At 42.4% G+C, this 17,272-nt stretch overlaps 1 protein-coding gene across 2 annotated transcripts; it reads left to right on the top strand.

Annotated features, from left to right (window-relative positions):
- The first annotated feature begins 576 nt into the window (after positions 1-576).
- tradd (tnfrsf1a-associated via death domain) lies at positions 577-13,211 on the top strand. 2 transcript variants are annotated; one of them, XM_064979505.1, is made up of 7 exons: positions 616-645; positions 9,096-9,167; positions 10,458-10,551; positions 10,858-11,008; positions 11,394-11,677; positions 11,846-11,993; positions 12,452-13,211. In XM_064979505.1, the coding sequence occupies exons 3-7, from the start codon at positions 10,531-10,533 to the stop codon at positions 12,748-12,750; spliced, it is 903 nt and encodes a 300-aa protein (XP_064835577.1). In that variant the 5' UTR covers positions 616-645; positions 9,096-9,167; positions 10,458-10,530; the 3' UTR covers positions 12,751-13,211. The 2 variants fall into 2 exon arrangements, with proteins under 2 accessions (XP_064835568.1, XP_064835577.1); XM_064979496.1 differs by lacking the exon at positions 9,096-9,167 and having other exon boundaries at positions 577-645.
- Positions 13,212-17,272: the final 4,061 nt, after the last annotated feature.

Here is a 17,272-nt window from a genome sequence, read left to right as displayed (position 1 = left end):
AGTTTCAGTCTTTAACATAGGTATTTCCTTTGAAAGTGAACATGTATTTCCTTGTTAATAAATGTGGCCTACCTTCTCTGAAATAATCTCTTGTCTGACAATGTGGATGTGCACGTAAGGAACCCCCCATACATTCAAATGGCGCAGTGATTACTTCGAGGAAGGAATATACATGTTAACAACATTTAAACCGGGCAAATGAATAACGTCACCCATGGCCCTGGTTCCAAAAACATCAAATAACAGTAACTATCTATATAGGCCTAAACAAATAACCTGTTACTTATTTGGTATGTTGCTTCTCAGTCGATTCATTTTGCCTTTAGTGTCATGTTCAGTGGGTACATGCAATTATATAATTTCAACATTGTCATTAGCTACACAGTTGCAAGAATATAGCTAAAGCAGTAAAGGATCAGTTCCGACAAATATTTCCTTCCAATCGAGCAACAAAAACAGTCAAATACTTCCTTCCTGTAAAGATACGTGATTCTAACCAATAGGGAAGCGGTATGTTCTTTCTCACCAATCACAGTGCCTCAGGTTTCCCTGTAACCAATTGCCTGTCGGGAAATTATTACTGTATCTGTGTTTTCCTGTGGTCAGGTCGTGTTGCCGTCCTTACAACATTTTTTTTCTTTGAAGGTAAGTTAACAATACAATTATGATTTTACTTTAAACCCAAAACGAAATGATAGCCTATACAACAGTTAATGCCACAAATGACAGTAAACAAATGCATAACAGTACGTCAATCATGAAAGAAAATGTATTCAAGTTGCAATGATTCCTTTCTATCGTTGATTAGGCTACTGTTTTGTAACAACTTCAATGTATGATTAAAACTTCACCAATAGTTTTTTTAATTATTGAAGGTCAATAGGCGGTGTTTGGTGCAGCTTAATATACTATAAAGTAGGTCTACTTTTCTAATTTCCTAAAAGTCTGAACCGCACTGTGTCCAACGTGGTCTCAGAGCATTCCGTATTATTCTGTATGTAAACGCAAGACATGTTACATTTCGTATGGGAAGTATTAATTTGTGGATGTCCATCATCCATTTCGTATGATATGTTACAAATGACTATTAATATGACATATTACAAATTGCAATTTGTACCATATTGTAATGAAACCCTCAACCTTCTAACCCAAAGTCCAGCTCACTATTGACTGTGCCACAAAAGCATGCTTAAGCGGCAGAGTCGATATCCACGCTTATAAACCCAGGGTCGTTACACTATTCCCTCCTTTCAAAGAGTGCGTCCTCGCACTAGCTTGCGACTCTACGTCTTACAGGAACTCTCACCGGCCAAGCACACGCACTGTCGTGGATGCAAGGTCCGACCACTTCTGACACCAATGTAATGAAACAGGCAGGGCGCAGGTCTCGAAACCCTCGTCCTTCGAGTCCGAAATCCAGTGCGCTATCGACTGTGCCACAAAAGAATGCTCAAGCGGCAGATTCGATATCCGTGCCTATTAACCCAGGGTCATTAAAATATGTTACAAATTGTGATTCGTACAATATGTTCTGAATTTCCAAAACATATATGTTACACAAAAAATGTAATTTTTAACATTAGCTAGCTCTAGGGGTTAAGGTTAAAGTTAGGTTAAAGGGTTAGGGAAGAGTTATGTTAGGGGAAGGGTTCGCTAAAAGTGTTAAGGTTAGGGGAAGTTACTAATTAGCTAAAATGCTAAAGTTGTCCATGATGAGATTCGAACACATTCACATTATATTCCTGACCCACCACCCTCCTGACCAACCAGTTTTTTTCTGGTTGAGGTTATTCATAGTGCAAGAAAGTGGATAAATAAAAAGGGAAAACAAAACACAAAAGTTTCGGCCTTTGGCCATTCTCAGTGTAAATCTACATTTAATTTATTTGGGAACCATGATGTTCTAATAATCGTCTTTATTTTGCATTCAAGTCTCCGTTTTGGATTTATTCCTTTTTTCGACAGTGCGCGGGTCTCCATCTCTTTCACTATACCAAATGTAACATATCATATTGATTTGAGTGACCCAGATTTACATTTACTATGTTACGTCTAGTCTATGAGACCAGTCTGCTGTGTCATATTCTTGCCTCATAGCAGGAGAGAATGTAGTGAAATTCCTGTCATCTTGTACATGTGACTCACGGGACTCGTGTTTTCACAGAACTGCATACCACACAGTGCTACCTGTCTTGTAGGCTCAGTAGTCTAAACCAATGATTTATATAAACCCTGGATTGCTGATGCTATCTATTGGTCAATGAAAGACTTTGAAGCCATATTGGCACTCTTCAGAAAAGCAGTAGTTCCATAGTTATGAATAGAATTCTTCAGTATTTCATTTAAATCTTTCAAGGACAAAATTACATGTATTTAAGTGTTTTGTAGCAGTGGGGACAGTGACATATATTAGACACATAAAATTATACTTTAAGGAAAATGTTTTTATATATTTTCATTTTTTATTTGTATGCTTAGCTCACATAATATGATTCACAACTATGCATTAAGGTGTCTGTAATAGAGTTAATGTGGCAAAAACAAATAAATGCGTTCTAAAATATTCCAAAATATTTGTATCTTCAAAACAGCGACCCTGTTTTTCATTAGTCTAACCTGTCATAGAGCTCACCAGTTTGTAATAATAAACAACAAAAATAAGGTCTGAGGTAACACAGGCTTAAGATATCTTATATATTTTGTTCTATATACTTATATGTACATATTCTCATTCACCCCTTTAGATTTGTGTGTATTAGGTAGTTGTTGGGAATTGTTAGATCACTTGTTAGATTTGTGTGTATTAGGTAGTTGTTGGGAATTGTTAGATTACTTGTTAGATATTACTGCACCATTGGAACTACAAGCACAAGCATTTTGCTACACTCGCATTAACATCTGCTATCCATGTGTATGTGACCAATACAATTTGATTTGATTTATTCGTCAGTTAACATGACCTTTATGAATGTATTTGTTTATAATGTACATGATTCAAAATTCACAAAAAGTGAGATTATCTCATAGAATGAAATGTATAAAATCTTCTAAACCTGTGTTTACCACAGGCCTTATTTTCTGCGTTTATCTAAAAAAAAAACTCCAAAAACGAAATTTTCTCATAAACTTTGCCCATTGAATCATTACTATTGCTCTCTATAGACTACCATATAAGTATTCACTACAAAAAATGGAACCGACCAATTAGACTTGTTTGGCAGTCTGTACCTTGTAGACTCTCGTTTTCATCCTAATCAAAAGAATGGCATTCGCTAAATTGAACCAATGTCCAGGAATCCTTTGGTTGGCACTTGGCAGGATGATTTTAGTCTTTGACGCTGCAGTGGTGGATGTTAAATGTTGCATTAATAAACTCTTGATGATGACATAATCCTCATACACTCTATGGTATCCTAGGCTACATCTGGTGAATTAATCCAGCACACTTTCAGTTTTAGTAATGTATGACACTACCAGTCTATGAATGTAATGATGTCTTATGATTACATGTAGGCCAGGGGTCCACAATTACATTCAGCCGTGGACCGATTTTTCCTTGAGCGGATGGTCGGGGGGCGGAACGTAGTTATAAATCAATTGTACACTGCAAATTGACAGCAAGAATCTGGGTTCCAATTTTTATTAGAAATAAGTGAACCACACAACAAACAATAAAGGCTAAACAAAACGTGACGACAATGGAGTGCTAACATGAAACCACACATAAACAATATTCCACAAAACACAGGTGGAAAAAATACTACTTAAATATGATTCCCAATTTGAGACAATGATACCAGCTGCCTCTAATTGGGAAGCATACAAAATCACCAACATCGAAAAACAAAACTAGAACCCCACATACAGTGCCTTGCGAAAGTATTCGGCCCCCTTGAACTTTGCGACCTTTTGCCACATTTCAGGCTTCAAACATAAAGATATAAAACTGTATTTTTTTGTGAAGAATCAACAACAAGTGGGACACAATCATGAAGTGGAACGACATTTATTGGATATTTCAAACTTTTTTAACAAATCAAAAACTGAAAAATTGGGCGTGCAAAATTATTCAGCCCCCTTAAGTTAATACTTTGTAGCGTCACCTTTTGCTGCGATTACAGCTGTGAGTCGCTTGGGGTATGTCTATCAGTTTTGCACATCGAGAGACTGACATTTTCTCCCATTCCTCCTTGCAAAACAGCTTGAGCTCAGTGAGGTTGGATGGAGAGCATTTGTGAACAGCAGTTTTCAGTTCTTTCCACAGATTCCCGATTGGATTCAGGTCTGGACTTTGACTTGGCCATTCTAACACCTGGATATGTTTATTTTTGAACCATTCCATTGTATATTTTGCTTTATGTTTTGGATCATTGTCTTGTTGGAAGACAAATCTCCATCCCAGTCTCAGGTCTTTTGCAGACTCCATCAGGTTTTCTTCCAGAATGGTCCTGTATTTGGCTCCATCCATCTTCCCATCATTTTTAACCATCTTCCCTGTCCCTGCTGAAGAAAAGCAGGCCCAAACCATGATGCTGCCACCACCATGTTTGACAGTGGGTATGGTGTGTTCAGGGTGATGAGCTGTGTTGCTTTTACGCCAAACATAACGTTTTGCATTGTTGCCAAAAAGTTCAATTTTGGTTTCATCTGACCAGAGCACCTTCTTCCACATGTTTGGTGTGTCTCCCAGGTGGCTAGTGGCAAACTTTAAACAACACTTTTTATGGATATCTTTAAGAAATGGCTTTCTTCTTGCCACTTCCATAAAGGCCAGATTTGTGCAATATACGACTGATTGTTGTCCTATGGACAGAGTCTCCCACCTCAGCTGTAGATCTCTGCAGTTCATCCATAGTGATCATGGGTCTCTTGGCTGCATCTCTGATCAGTCTTCTCCCTGTATGAGCTGAAGGTTTAGAGGGACGGCCAGGTCTTGGTAGATTTGCAGTGGTCTGATACACCTTCCATCTCAATATTATCGCTTGCACAGTGCTCCTTGGGATGTTTAAAGCTTGGGAAATCATTTTGTATCCAAATCCGGCTTTAAACTTCTTCACAACAGTATCTCGGACCTGTCTGGTGTGTTCCTTGTTCTTCATGATGCTCTCTGCGCTTTTAACGGACCTCTGAGACTATCACAGTGCAGGTGCATTTATACGGAGACTTGATTACACACAGGTGGATTGTATTTATCATCATTAGTCATTTAGGTCAACATTGGATCATTCAGAGATCCTCACTGAACTTCTGGAGAGAGTTTGCTGCACTGAAAGTAAAGGGGCTGAATAATTTTGCACGCCCAATTTTTCAGTTTTTGATTTGTTAAAAAAGTTTGAAATATCCAATAAATGTCGTTCCACTTCATGATGGTGTACACTTTTGATTGTGTATCAATACACCCAGTCACAACAAAGATACAGGCGTCCTTCCTAACTCAGTTGCCGTAGAGGAAGGAAACCATTCAGGGATTTCACCATGAGGCCACAATGGTGACTTTCAAAGAGTTTCTCCTATCACAGCCATTAAAGAGTTTAATGGCTGTGATAGGAGAAAACTGAGAATGGATCAACAACATTATAGTTACTCCACAATATAAGTCTAAATGGCAGAGTGAAAAGAAGGAAGCCTGTACAGAATAAAAAATATTCCAAAACATGCATACCACTTCATATTTTCAAGCATGGTGGTGGCTGCATCATATTATGGGTATACTTGTCACCGGCAAGAACTAGGGAGTTTTTTAGGATAAAAAGAAACAGAATGGAGCTAAGCAAAGGCAAAATCCTAGAGGAAACCTGGTTCAGTCTGCTTTCCAACAGACACTGGGAGACAAATGTACCTTTCAGCAGGACAATAACCTAAAACACAAGGCCAAATATACACTGGAGTTGCTTACCAAGATGACATTGAATGTTCCTGAGTGGCCTAGTTACAGTTTTGACTTAAATCGGCTTGAAAATATATGGCAAGACTTGAAAATGCCTGTCTAGCAATGATCAATAACCAACTTGACAGACCTTGAAGAATAACAAAAATAATAACTCTTAGAGACTTACCCAGAAAGACTCACAGCTGTATTTGCCGCCAAATGTGATTCTAATGTATTGACTCAAGGGTGTGAATACTTATGTAAATATGATATTTCTGTATTTCATTTTCAATAAATATACTAAAATGTTTTAAAAGATGTTTTCACCTTGTCATTATGGGGTATTGTGTGTAGATGGGTAAGAAAACATTTAATAAAACATTTTTTAATTCAGGCAGGAACGAAACATAATGTGAAATAAGCCAAGGGGTATGAATACTTTCTGAAGGCACTGTATGTGCCTCTATTGATGCGTGAAAATACTTGGGAACAGATTTCCTAAATGAAAATCAATTTGAGATGATTTCCTGGTGATTTTATAGACTTTTATCTTCCCCAATAGGCGGCAATTTAAAAAATATAAATATTTTTCTTTGCTCAGAAACTTGGGCCAAATAAAATCACCTGCAGGCCAAATTTTTTATATGTATTCTTTTGGGCTCCCGAGTGGCGCAGTGGTCTAAGGCACTGCATCTCAGTGCTAGAGGAATCACTACAGACCCTGGTTCGATTCCAGGCTGTATCACAACCGGCTGTGATTGGGAGTCCCATAGGGTGGCACACAATTGGCCCAGCGTCGTCCGGGTTAGGGCTTGGCCGGGGTATGCCGTCATTGTAAATAAGAATGTGTTTCTTTAATGACTTGCCTAGTTAAATTAAGGTTCAATAAAATAAGAAATTAATAGTATAATATGAGGATATGGGCATAATCCAGCTCAGATACTCTTTTCCCTTTATTTATCTCTCTCCCAGATCTAGCACATCAAGCATTTTCTTGACCCTAAACCAGAACCAAGTCACATTGAAAGAAGTCTAACCAGAGATAAGGGTTAGGTTGAGGTCAGGCGTTAAGAGAGGGTGGACTGTGTGTGTGAGTGAGTGGGTTGGGGTAGTACCAGTGGCGTGATTAGGTCTGGGCTTCCGGGGCCTTAGCAAGACTGAAATGTGACTGCGTCACAACGTAAATGAAGGTTGGGTTTGTTTCAATCCAGCCCACAGTTGGCAGGACACAAGTAAAAATAAATTTGGAGTACAGCTGTCACGTCCTGACCATAGAGAACCCTTATTTTCTATGGTAGAGTAGGCCAGGGCGTGACTGGGGGTTTTCTAGTTATTATTTTCTATGGGGTTCTATTTTAGTTTTTCTATGTTGGTGTTTGGTATGATTCCCAATTAGAGGAAGCTGGCTATCGTTGTCTCTAATTGGGGATCATATTTAAGTAGCATTTTGTCTACTTGTGTTTTATTGGATATTGTTTTGAGTTAGTGTATGTTACACCTCTTAGTTACGTTTCGTTGTTTGTTTCGTTCAAGCTTTATTGTTTTGTGCGTTTCACTAAATAAAGATGTGGAACCCAGATCACAATGCACGTTGGTTTAAGTATGCTTCAAACAATCGTGACAGAATATCAAATCAAACCAGGACTGAGCAGCGTGCCCAAAGAGGGAAGGATTTCTGGACATGGGAATAAGTGATGGGAAGATTCGAAACCCTTCCTTGGAGACAGACGGAAGGAGATTGTGGAGGACAGGGATGACAACAGGGTTCACGCCTACAGAAAGCCCAAGGACAACCCCAAGTGTTCTTTTTGGGGGGTGCACATGGAGCTGGCGGCTGAGCAGAGGAAAGAGCCAGAGACTGTCAGGGAGGCAATGGCGAAGTTGGGAGAGAGTGAGATGAGAGAGATGTTGTGCAAGTGTGTTCTGCTCAACATCCGACCAGAGGATCCGGTTAGCAGTCTGGTGCAACCTGTGCCGGTTCCACGCTTCTGGTCTCAAGTGCACCTCTCCAGTCCGGTGTGTCATGTGTCTCCTCCTCGCACTCTCCCTGAAGTGCGTGTCCCCAGTCCGGTACGTCCTGTGCCTGCTCCTCGCACTCTCCCTCAAGTCACCTGTCCGGTGCCACCTGTGCCGGCCACACGCATCAGTCCTCCAGTGCGCCTTCCCAGTCCGGTGCGTCCTGTGCCTGCTCCTCGCACTCACCCTAAGGTGCGTGTCACCAGTCCAGTGCCACCTGTGCCGGCCCAATGCATCAGGCCTCCAGTGCACCTCCTCAGTCCAGAGCTTCAGGCGACGGTCCCCAGTCAAGAGCTTCTGGCGACGGTTCACAGTCCGTAACCTCCTGAGATGGTCCACAGTCCGGAACCTCCTGAGACGGTCCACAGTCCGGAACCTCCTGGGACGGTCAACAGTCCGGAACCTCCTGAGACGGTCCACAGTCCGGAACCTCCTGGGACGGTCAACAGTCCGGAACCTCCTGAGACGGTTCACAGTCCGTAACCTCCTGAGACGGTCCACAGTCCGGAACCTCCTGAGACGGTCCACAGTCCGGAACCTCCTGAGACGGTCAACAGTCCGGAACCTCCTGAGACGGTTCACAGTCCGGAACCTCCTGAGACGGTCCACAGTCCGGAACCTCCTGAGACGGTCCACAGTCCGGAACTTCCTGAGACGGTCCACAGTCCGGAACCTCCTGAGACGGTCCACAGTCCGGAACCTCCTGGGACGGTCAACAGTCCGGAACCTCCAGCTCCATGGCCGGAGCCTTCCCCTGCGCCGATGCCCAGTCTCAGCACGGCATCCAGTCCAGCTCCAAGGCCTGTCTTCTTCTGCGTTGGTGCCAAGTCCAGGCACAGCGTCCAGTCCCGCTCTATGGCGGGAGCCTTCCCCTGCGCTTGTTTTAGATTTTAGGCATGAAAATATTCTCTCATTAACGTTGTGTAATTTATTTACTGTCCATAACTAGCCCCGGAGATAAGCTATCCAAAGTCAGGTCACACACCAGTCGGCTGAAGCTACTTGGCAATATAAGTTGGCTAATTCTTTCCACCTGTGAACATACACACGATACACCCACATCAAACCACACCCCAAAAGCAACTCACATTTGAATTCAGTCATACCCGCTAGCATTTCTTATTGAACCAAATCTAAAACAAGGCCAAATCAGGAAGTGCAGTCGCCCTTCAAAACTAATGACATGCTGCACCTTTCTACCTTTCAGATAGGAAGAGGAGGACAGATGAGAACAGCAGGCCAGTGGAGCAATTAGAACAGAAGCAGCCAGTGGCAAATGGTAGGGAAGAGCATGATTTAGGTGACCTGGTCACAGACCCAAAACAAGTTAAGCTACCCCAGTATCCCCTTGACCGTTTTGGATTGCAAAACTTAAGAAACACACCAAACAAGACACAGAGACAGCAACAGAAAATTATATGGTGCAGAGAGACACCAGACAAGACACAGAGACAGCAACAGAAAAATAGGATATGATGGAGAGAGACACCAGAAGAACAGAACAGGCCACAGCAGAAGAGGATAGACAAGGGAGATGGTAACAAACAAGACAAAGACAGCAACAGACAAGAGACATAGAAAGTAACAATAGAGGGCAGGTGGATTGAGCACACAGTAGACTGTATCACTTCAAGCTGCTCTAAAGAATCTAATTTGTTTTATTTATTTGCACAAATTATAAGAAGTGAAATACAGACAGTGAACAAATAAAACATGGCTTACAAAGAATTTGCAGGTAAGGTGAAAAAAAATCCTGTGAAATTACTATTAAAATAATTGTTTACTTTAAAACTTTTTACAACCAGGACAGGATGAGAGAGGAGGGTAGACGAAAGACAGCAACATAGAATACAAAGAGACAGCAACAGACGACACATAGAAAGTGATGGAGAGCGCTAGAGTAGGGGTGAGCTCACAGTAGACTATCACTTAAAGCTTTCTAATTACTGCTGTGTCTGTCTGTCTGTCTGTCTGTCTGTCTGTCTGTCTGTCTGTCTGTGTGTGTGTGTGTGTGTGTCTGTGTGTGAGAGAGAGTGAGAGTGAGAGAGATAGAAAGGGTGTTTGGGTACTGTGAGACTTTAGTCAGTTTTGTCTTAGTGGTTTTTGGCAATACACTGTAGATGTATGTGTTCCAGAGGAGAGACCCTGTGGCAGGTGGGAAGGTGCACGTTACCTGAAAAATATATATTCTCTCAATATTAATCTCAAAGTGCACCAAATTAATGCATTTAACTGTTGAAATTCCTTAGATTTTTTCCTGGGGGATAATGCCCCTGGACCCCCCTACTGGCTTTGGGTTATGCCCCCAAAGTCTTCAAATCCTAGAAATGCCCAGGGTAGTAAAGGGACATTAAATAGTAAATTAATGTAATGACATATAGGGGATAAGATAGGGTAAGATACGTAAGAATCGTGGAGTGAGATAATATAAAGTGAGGGGTTCCATTGTATTGTGACTGCATCTTGATCCTTGATCTTTTTAATACCAGAATGGATTTGATTGATGTGTCTTGGCCTTTGAACTCAGACTGTTGATTACCTGAGTAATATATCTGTTCTATCTCTGCAGGAAGGAAGACGCTTGAAGGGAACACAGAAGAAGCTTGTGACAGCTGAGGTCAGATGACGGGAATGCTCAAACAATGGACATAATGGATGAAAAGGTACTCTATGTTTAGTTGAGAGAGGAGGTGTGATATGTATGAAAGGGAAAAGGGGAACGAGGCAGGGACAGAGACAGTTCCCATTAACTATTTATAGGACAACATGCATGTCTGTTTCTGTTAGTGCGCATGCGTGTGATAATGTCAAGTGGGGAGTGTGTGTGTACTGTGTATGTAAGAATGTAGCTGTAAGTACAAGCTCCTGTGCTGTACAAAATTCAGCATAATGTTTGAATAGTAGCATACAGAGCAGAGACATTATGAACTTTAATCTTGTATGGGATGTTGTACCATATGATATTTTAGAAAATGGTGGCACTGAGTGTGGAGGTTGGCCCGTGGACAGGATGTGCGGTTCTCTTCCTGCGCTCCTGTCCCGCAGTGAACCTGCTCTCTCTCTACAAAGACCAGCAGGGCAAGTTCAGCGTCTTCAAAGTCCTCAAGCTGACACTCACAGGTGAGCCACATCAGGCCATCCGGTCTCCAGCTAGCGTAGGGAGCATGCTGAGCATTGGGTGAGGCAGATGTATTATTGATAGAAAGAAAGGCTTAGCTTGGTGGTCATGGGGAGTGAAAAAGGGCTGGTGTAGTGTGACCTGCTTATCTACTGAAGGGATGAATATAGTTAAAAGCTTGTGAAAAACTGCTGTCAGATAAATGCTGTGAGATCTTTTAGGAAGTCATAACACGGTTGAGCTCAGAGCTCTGCCTGGACCAGAGTAGTGGAGGGATACACAGTCAGGTTATATTTATTTTATGGTCGCAGTGAAAATTATTACAATTGTGCCAGTGATTCGCTATGGTTACCTCTAACCTTTGACCTTACCTGGCCTGTGTCCCAGACTCAGCTGGGGGGCTGGAGGGGTACGAGATCCTAAAGCTACACGATGCAGATCCTCTGCTGGGTGTGGAGGTGAAGTTTGTGGATGTGGCGGCGTGCCGCAGGTTCCTGCAGAGCTATGGCTCCGGTGCCGTACAACAGTCCCTCTCCCAGCACACCTGCCGCCTCCTCCACATCCCACAACAGGAGCTTGCCTTGGAAACCCAGCTCAAAGCCGGGACGCACACTTTGGACTTTTGTCTGGACGACCTGGAGCTCTGTCTGCAGCACATCCACCAGTCACAGGTAATATACTATATACCGGTTATAATCCATATATAGTGGTGTTGTTACTGGTAATATATGATAAACAGATCACAAGCAATACTTCACCAATCTATACCTGACAGGTGCTCTGCTGTGCCTAATGACTCACTATGGGGTGTTCTAAATGTTGGTGTCACTTCCTGACAGCCGGAGCGCCTACGGGATGATGAGATTGCTGAGCTGGACCAGCAGCTGCAGAGCCAGGCCTTGGGTCACATTCCCCAGCCACCCACCCTCACACAGGAAGAGCCCCCTGTGCCCAGCAACTGTTTCCTGTTCCAGAAGAGGGTGTTTGGTGAGTTGGCTCTGTCTTCCATGGTTGCTTCTTATCATCAGTGGGAGTTCAGCAGGGAGCTGTCCCCTGGGTCCTCTACATTCATACACTGGCATAGAACAGTGTTTCTCACCTCTCGGTCAGTAGACCAGCACTGGTCTATGGAAGGTTATTGACCTGTGCCTCAAATAGTTTGATGACACTTTTAGTCGGCTCAAGTGCTGGTTTTAATCTAAGTGGTCCTTTGAGGAAGAGGACCATAATAGCTTGCCCAATCTCTGGTATAGAGGACACTCATTATGGGTCATCTACTAAACCCGGGACGGCAGGGTAGCCTAGTGGTAAGAGAGGAGGGCCAGTAGCTGGAAAGTTGCTGTTGTATTTTACTTACTTACACCACGTCTTACATGCAGAAACATGTATAGACTCTGGATACATGTCTCTAACACCCCCTCCCACTCTGTCTCCTGACCTATCAGAGGACCGCATGCTGGCGGCGGGGGACCTGCAGCGGTTCTCCAACGGCGTTGGGCGGGACTGGAGGAAAGTGGGGCGGGCCTTGGGCAAGAACTGCCGTGCGCTGAAGGGGCCGGCCATAGACAACCTGGCCTACGAGTATGAGAGGGAGGGGCTGTACGAGCAGGCCTATCAGCTGCTGAGCCGCTTCATCCAGGCGGAGGGGAGGGCGGCACGGCTGGGCCGGCTGGTCAGAGCACTGGAAGACAGCAAACTCACTAGCCTGGCTGAGAACATTTTGGACATCCAGCCCCGGGATTGACACTGTCGGTCACATTGTCTGAGGGTGTGTGTCGGTCTGTGTGTGTGCATCTGTGTCTGTGTGAAAGAGTGGTAACGTGTGGGTGGCATTGTTTGTGTGAGCGCAAACATGTTTGCACTAACTTACCTAGGTGCTACCATGTGTCAGTTCTGTGTGAGCTTCGTGTCTGTGAGCTTGATTGTATGTTTTTTTTATTTGAGTAAAAATGTCTTGTGTTACAAAACCAATAGTTCTCATAATTGCTATGTCACGTCATTGTTGTCTCTGGTTGGAGAGCAAACTAAAATCACTGCAGGCCTTTTCTTCTTCTGCTTTAAACCCAACCCCCTTTCTCCACCACAGACTGGACCATTGATGCATTTGATCATTCTACCAATAACCTGGATTGATATTGAACAATTTGCAATGGGATTGTGGAATATTTGTTCCGAATTCCAAATAAAGTGTTGGATTTATAAAAACGAATTGCCCATTGCTTTCATTCACGTTGAGAGTTGTATTTCACTTCCACAATCCAATATCCTGATAAAACTTTTAACTATGGATTACGTAGAATCTTTAGGAAACCCTTTGATCCTGCTTTCTGAAATACCCTACATTCTATGGAAATACCACCCAGGTAAAAAAAAGATGTCAACTTTGGGAAATGGGCAGTGTCTAATCCATGTACACACACACACATTGTAAATGTTTTACGATCCTTGTGGAGACCTAAAATGTATTTCCATTCAAAATCCTATTTTCCCTAAACCCTAAACCTAAATTCTAATCCTAATTGTAACCTTAAACCTAACCCCTACGTTTAAAACAGCCTTTGTCCTCATGGGAACCTGGGAGATATTCCCACAAGGGAGAATTTGACTTGTTTTGCTATCCTTGTGGGGACTTTTGGGGATTTTCGGTAGCCACAAGGATAGTAATACGAGCCCACACGCACACTGACACATTTTGTGTTGTTTTGGCTCTGTTCTCCAGCACTTTGGATGTAGGTTAAACCTATGAGGTTAAGGTGCAAACTATCAGCTTTACAGTTTTCCCAATTGCTAAAACACAATTTTGCAAACAAGGCTGGTTTTATCAAAATACTTAACACAATTCACAAAACCACACACCCAAACTGCAAAATACCTCATATCCTGCAAAATGAAGCACTGCAACCAAAACTACATATAGCATTATCAAAATCAAACGTTTGCACGAAATGGCACACACTTCATTCATATTACCAGATTTTTGTCAAACCAACTGTTGGGCATAATAAAAAGCACTCATCTTTAGTATGCTTTGCCATAATACTAAAATAGTTCAAATTGTAGAAAATCTTCAGATGCACAGAAATATTTGCAGATACACACACATGCTGTTGAAACAGTTTATTTTTTAAAATTTTCACCAAACAAGTCAGTGCAACATATGCACAGCAGATATATTTACATTGGACTGAACAAAAATATGCTCACAAAAAAACGGTAAACTGAAAAAGAAAATTGCAGAAAAAATGTGCAGAAAAAATAAGAGTAAAGAAAAATAATTAGGCAGCATTTTGCCGCACAGCTGGGTCTGGCCACAACGCCTCGTCCACATCACGGGCAATATCTTCCCTTGCAAGACATCGAGGGAAGAAGTGCCTTGAGTGCCTTATCCATCCCTGAATCGCACCCACATCAATCTCATCACATGCCTCTTCCATAGCCTGCACAAGAGGCATGCGCACAAAGGGCTGCTGGTCGTATACCTTCCACCACCGTGCCGAAAATAACTTCTATGAGGTTCAGAAATGGTGGGAGTATGGTGGGAGGTATTGCACGAGAAATGGTGGGTGGTCAGTAAACCAGTTTTGGACTAGGGCTGCACGATGAAAGCTCATGTTGTCCCATACTACCGGGTTCTTTGATGGTCTGCATCATTCATACGCTCTGGTGGTATGAGAATGTTGTGGAGTCTGTCCAGAGAATATGGGCTGTGTTGTATGGTCCAAGGTTGGCATGACGGTGGAGGACACCATGCGTTTTGGAGATGGCAGCGCACATTGTGATGTTCCCACCACGTTGGCCAGGAACATCTATAATGGCTCTGTGGCCAATGACGTTTCTCCCCCTTCTTCTGGTCTCTGCTAGGTTGAACCCAGCCTCATCTATAAAGATGAACTCATGTGGGATTGCATGAGCATCAATTTCCAGTACTCCCAGAAAACAAATAACAAAAGCAGTCAATATGGTGTTATCCAGTACACTGGGAAACAATGTTGCGTGTAGTGTACTGCAGTCAATATTGTACTTACATCCACATATGCTCGTCTGACCTCTTTGTTTCTTTGAGAGTTTCTCTCAAACGGCACCTTATAAAGTTGTTTCATTCTGATTTGGTTTCACTTGAGAATGCGAGCCAATGTGGACAGACTGACTTGTTGAATATGGTGTTGTCTTGGATGATGTGGCTTTGAATTTCTTGTAATCTGGTTTCATTATTTTCCAAAACCAAGTTTACAATGGCAGCTTCCTGTACCCCGGTGAACATGTGGCTTCCTCCACCATGGTTGTGGCCCCTTCCTCCACCATGGTTGTGGCCCCTTCCTCCACCATGGTTGTGGCCCCTTCCTCCACCATGGTTGTGGCCCCTTCCTCCACCATGGTTGTGTCTCTCAGTCCTTTAGAAAAACAAAAAAATATATATATATAGGGCTTGGACAATGCAGCCTAAATATATTTCCCCCACAGTAGAGTAAATTCTACAGGAAATTTGTGCAGTTAGTGTATGACATCAGCCATTCATGAAGTAAACAGGTGTCACCCAACTGATACACTATGACATGGGGTGTACTACATAGTTTGAAAGAAATGTTGGTTACATACCTGTACTTCAGTCTAAATGTCCAGATGACACAGGCGACAGTAAAACGGCTCAAGTTGGGCTGCACTCTCTGTCCAGCCTCTCACATTGTCAGCCCATGGTTGGATGACATGATCAACTAAGGTTGCTCTGATTTCATTTGAAAGTTGTCTTCTTTGGCCATGAACTCCTCTACCAGCTCTACCCATACCTCTCACTCTTCCCCCCCCCTCTCATTCCCACCCTCCCTCTTCCTCTTCATCTCTGCAACGGCTTCCATTGTTGTTGTAAAACAAAAGGTGCTCACCTGTGGTCTTTTCATAGTGCTTACTTCCTGATTGAAGTGGTAACAATTAACCATTGAGGTGTTTGGCCAGGTGGCACATGTATTGGCCAATTAGCTCATGTAGTGTCATTTTGAATGGCAGTGTTTTGAAATGGCAAACATGTGACTTTATGTCAGATTGTTGTGTCTTTTGCAGAGAACCGTGTGCAGTGCATTTAAAAGGTGTCCTTTTGAATTGCAAAATGTGTGTAAAGCAGAAAATGTGTTTAGACTTTTGGAGACTTAAGAAGAGGTTTTGCTCTCTGTGTGTCAGTTTAAATAATTGTGCTGTGCATGTCATTTTAGTGTGTTAGCAATTGGAAAAAACTGTAATTTGAGGATCATATCAGGTTAGCTGTTTAGAAATTTCAGCACTTTTTGTACATACTGTAGTCCCCCCATTTTAGAGGACCAAAATGTTTGGGACAAATTCACTTAAGTGTATTAAAGTAGTCAAAAGTTTTGTATAGTCGCTCTGGATAAGAGCGTCTGTGGCCCCGTCTGCTAAATGACTTAAATGTAATGTAAATGTAATGTATAGGTCCCATATTCCTAGCACACAATGATTACATCACGCTTGTGACCACAAACTTGTTGGATGCATTTGTGTGTCTTATGTTTCTTACATGTATGTATTGGTGTGTGTGTGTGTGTGTGTGTGTGTGTGTGTGTGTGTGTGTGTGTGTGTGTGTGTGTGTGTGTGTGTGTGTGTGTGTGTGTGTGTGTGTGTGTGTGTGTGTGTGTGTGTGTCTGCAGTGCAGTATTTGTAAAAGTTCATCTGTGTATGTCACTGTGTCTGTGTCTCTATGCGTGTGTGTGCAACAATGTGTGTATGTGTTTGCATTTTTTTTTTTGGGGGGGGGGACATTTGTTCGTCTGCAACTTTCTCGGTCATCATTGTTTACGATTTATTCAGGACAATCCGTAATCATGGTAGCATCCACATTAATGTAGAAATGTTTAGAAACATATTCTATTCTTATTTACAATAAAAGTGACTCCAAAATGACACAATACATTATTTACCATTAATTTCTATTGGGTACAAAATAATCTGAAACACAACCAAAACAAACAGCAAATGCATCCAACAAGTTTTCTAGAGTCACAAACTTAATGTAATCATTGCGTGCTAGGAATATGGGATTATTTCTCACCCGAACCGTTCACCCGATATGGATGAGAATACCCTCAAATTAAAGCTGACAGTCTGCACCTTAACCTCATAGTCATTGTATAATTGTCACGTTCTGACCTTTATTTCCTTTGTTTTGTTAGTTTGTTCATGTGTACATTTTTTGTATTAAAAGAACCATGGACACTTACCACACCGCATATTGGTCCTCCGATCCTTTTCGCCTCTCCTCT

This window comes from Oncorhynchus masou, chromosome 1 (assembly GCF_036934945.1).
Source record: "Oncorhynchus masou masou isolate Uvic2021 chromosome 1, UVic_Omas_1.1, whole genome shotgun sequence".
Classification (NCBI taxonomy): Eukaryota; Metazoa; Chordata; class Actinopteri; order Salmoniformes; family Salmonidae; genus Oncorhynchus; species Oncorhynchus masou.
This window is presented reverse-complemented; position numbering and strand designations above follow the sequence as displayed.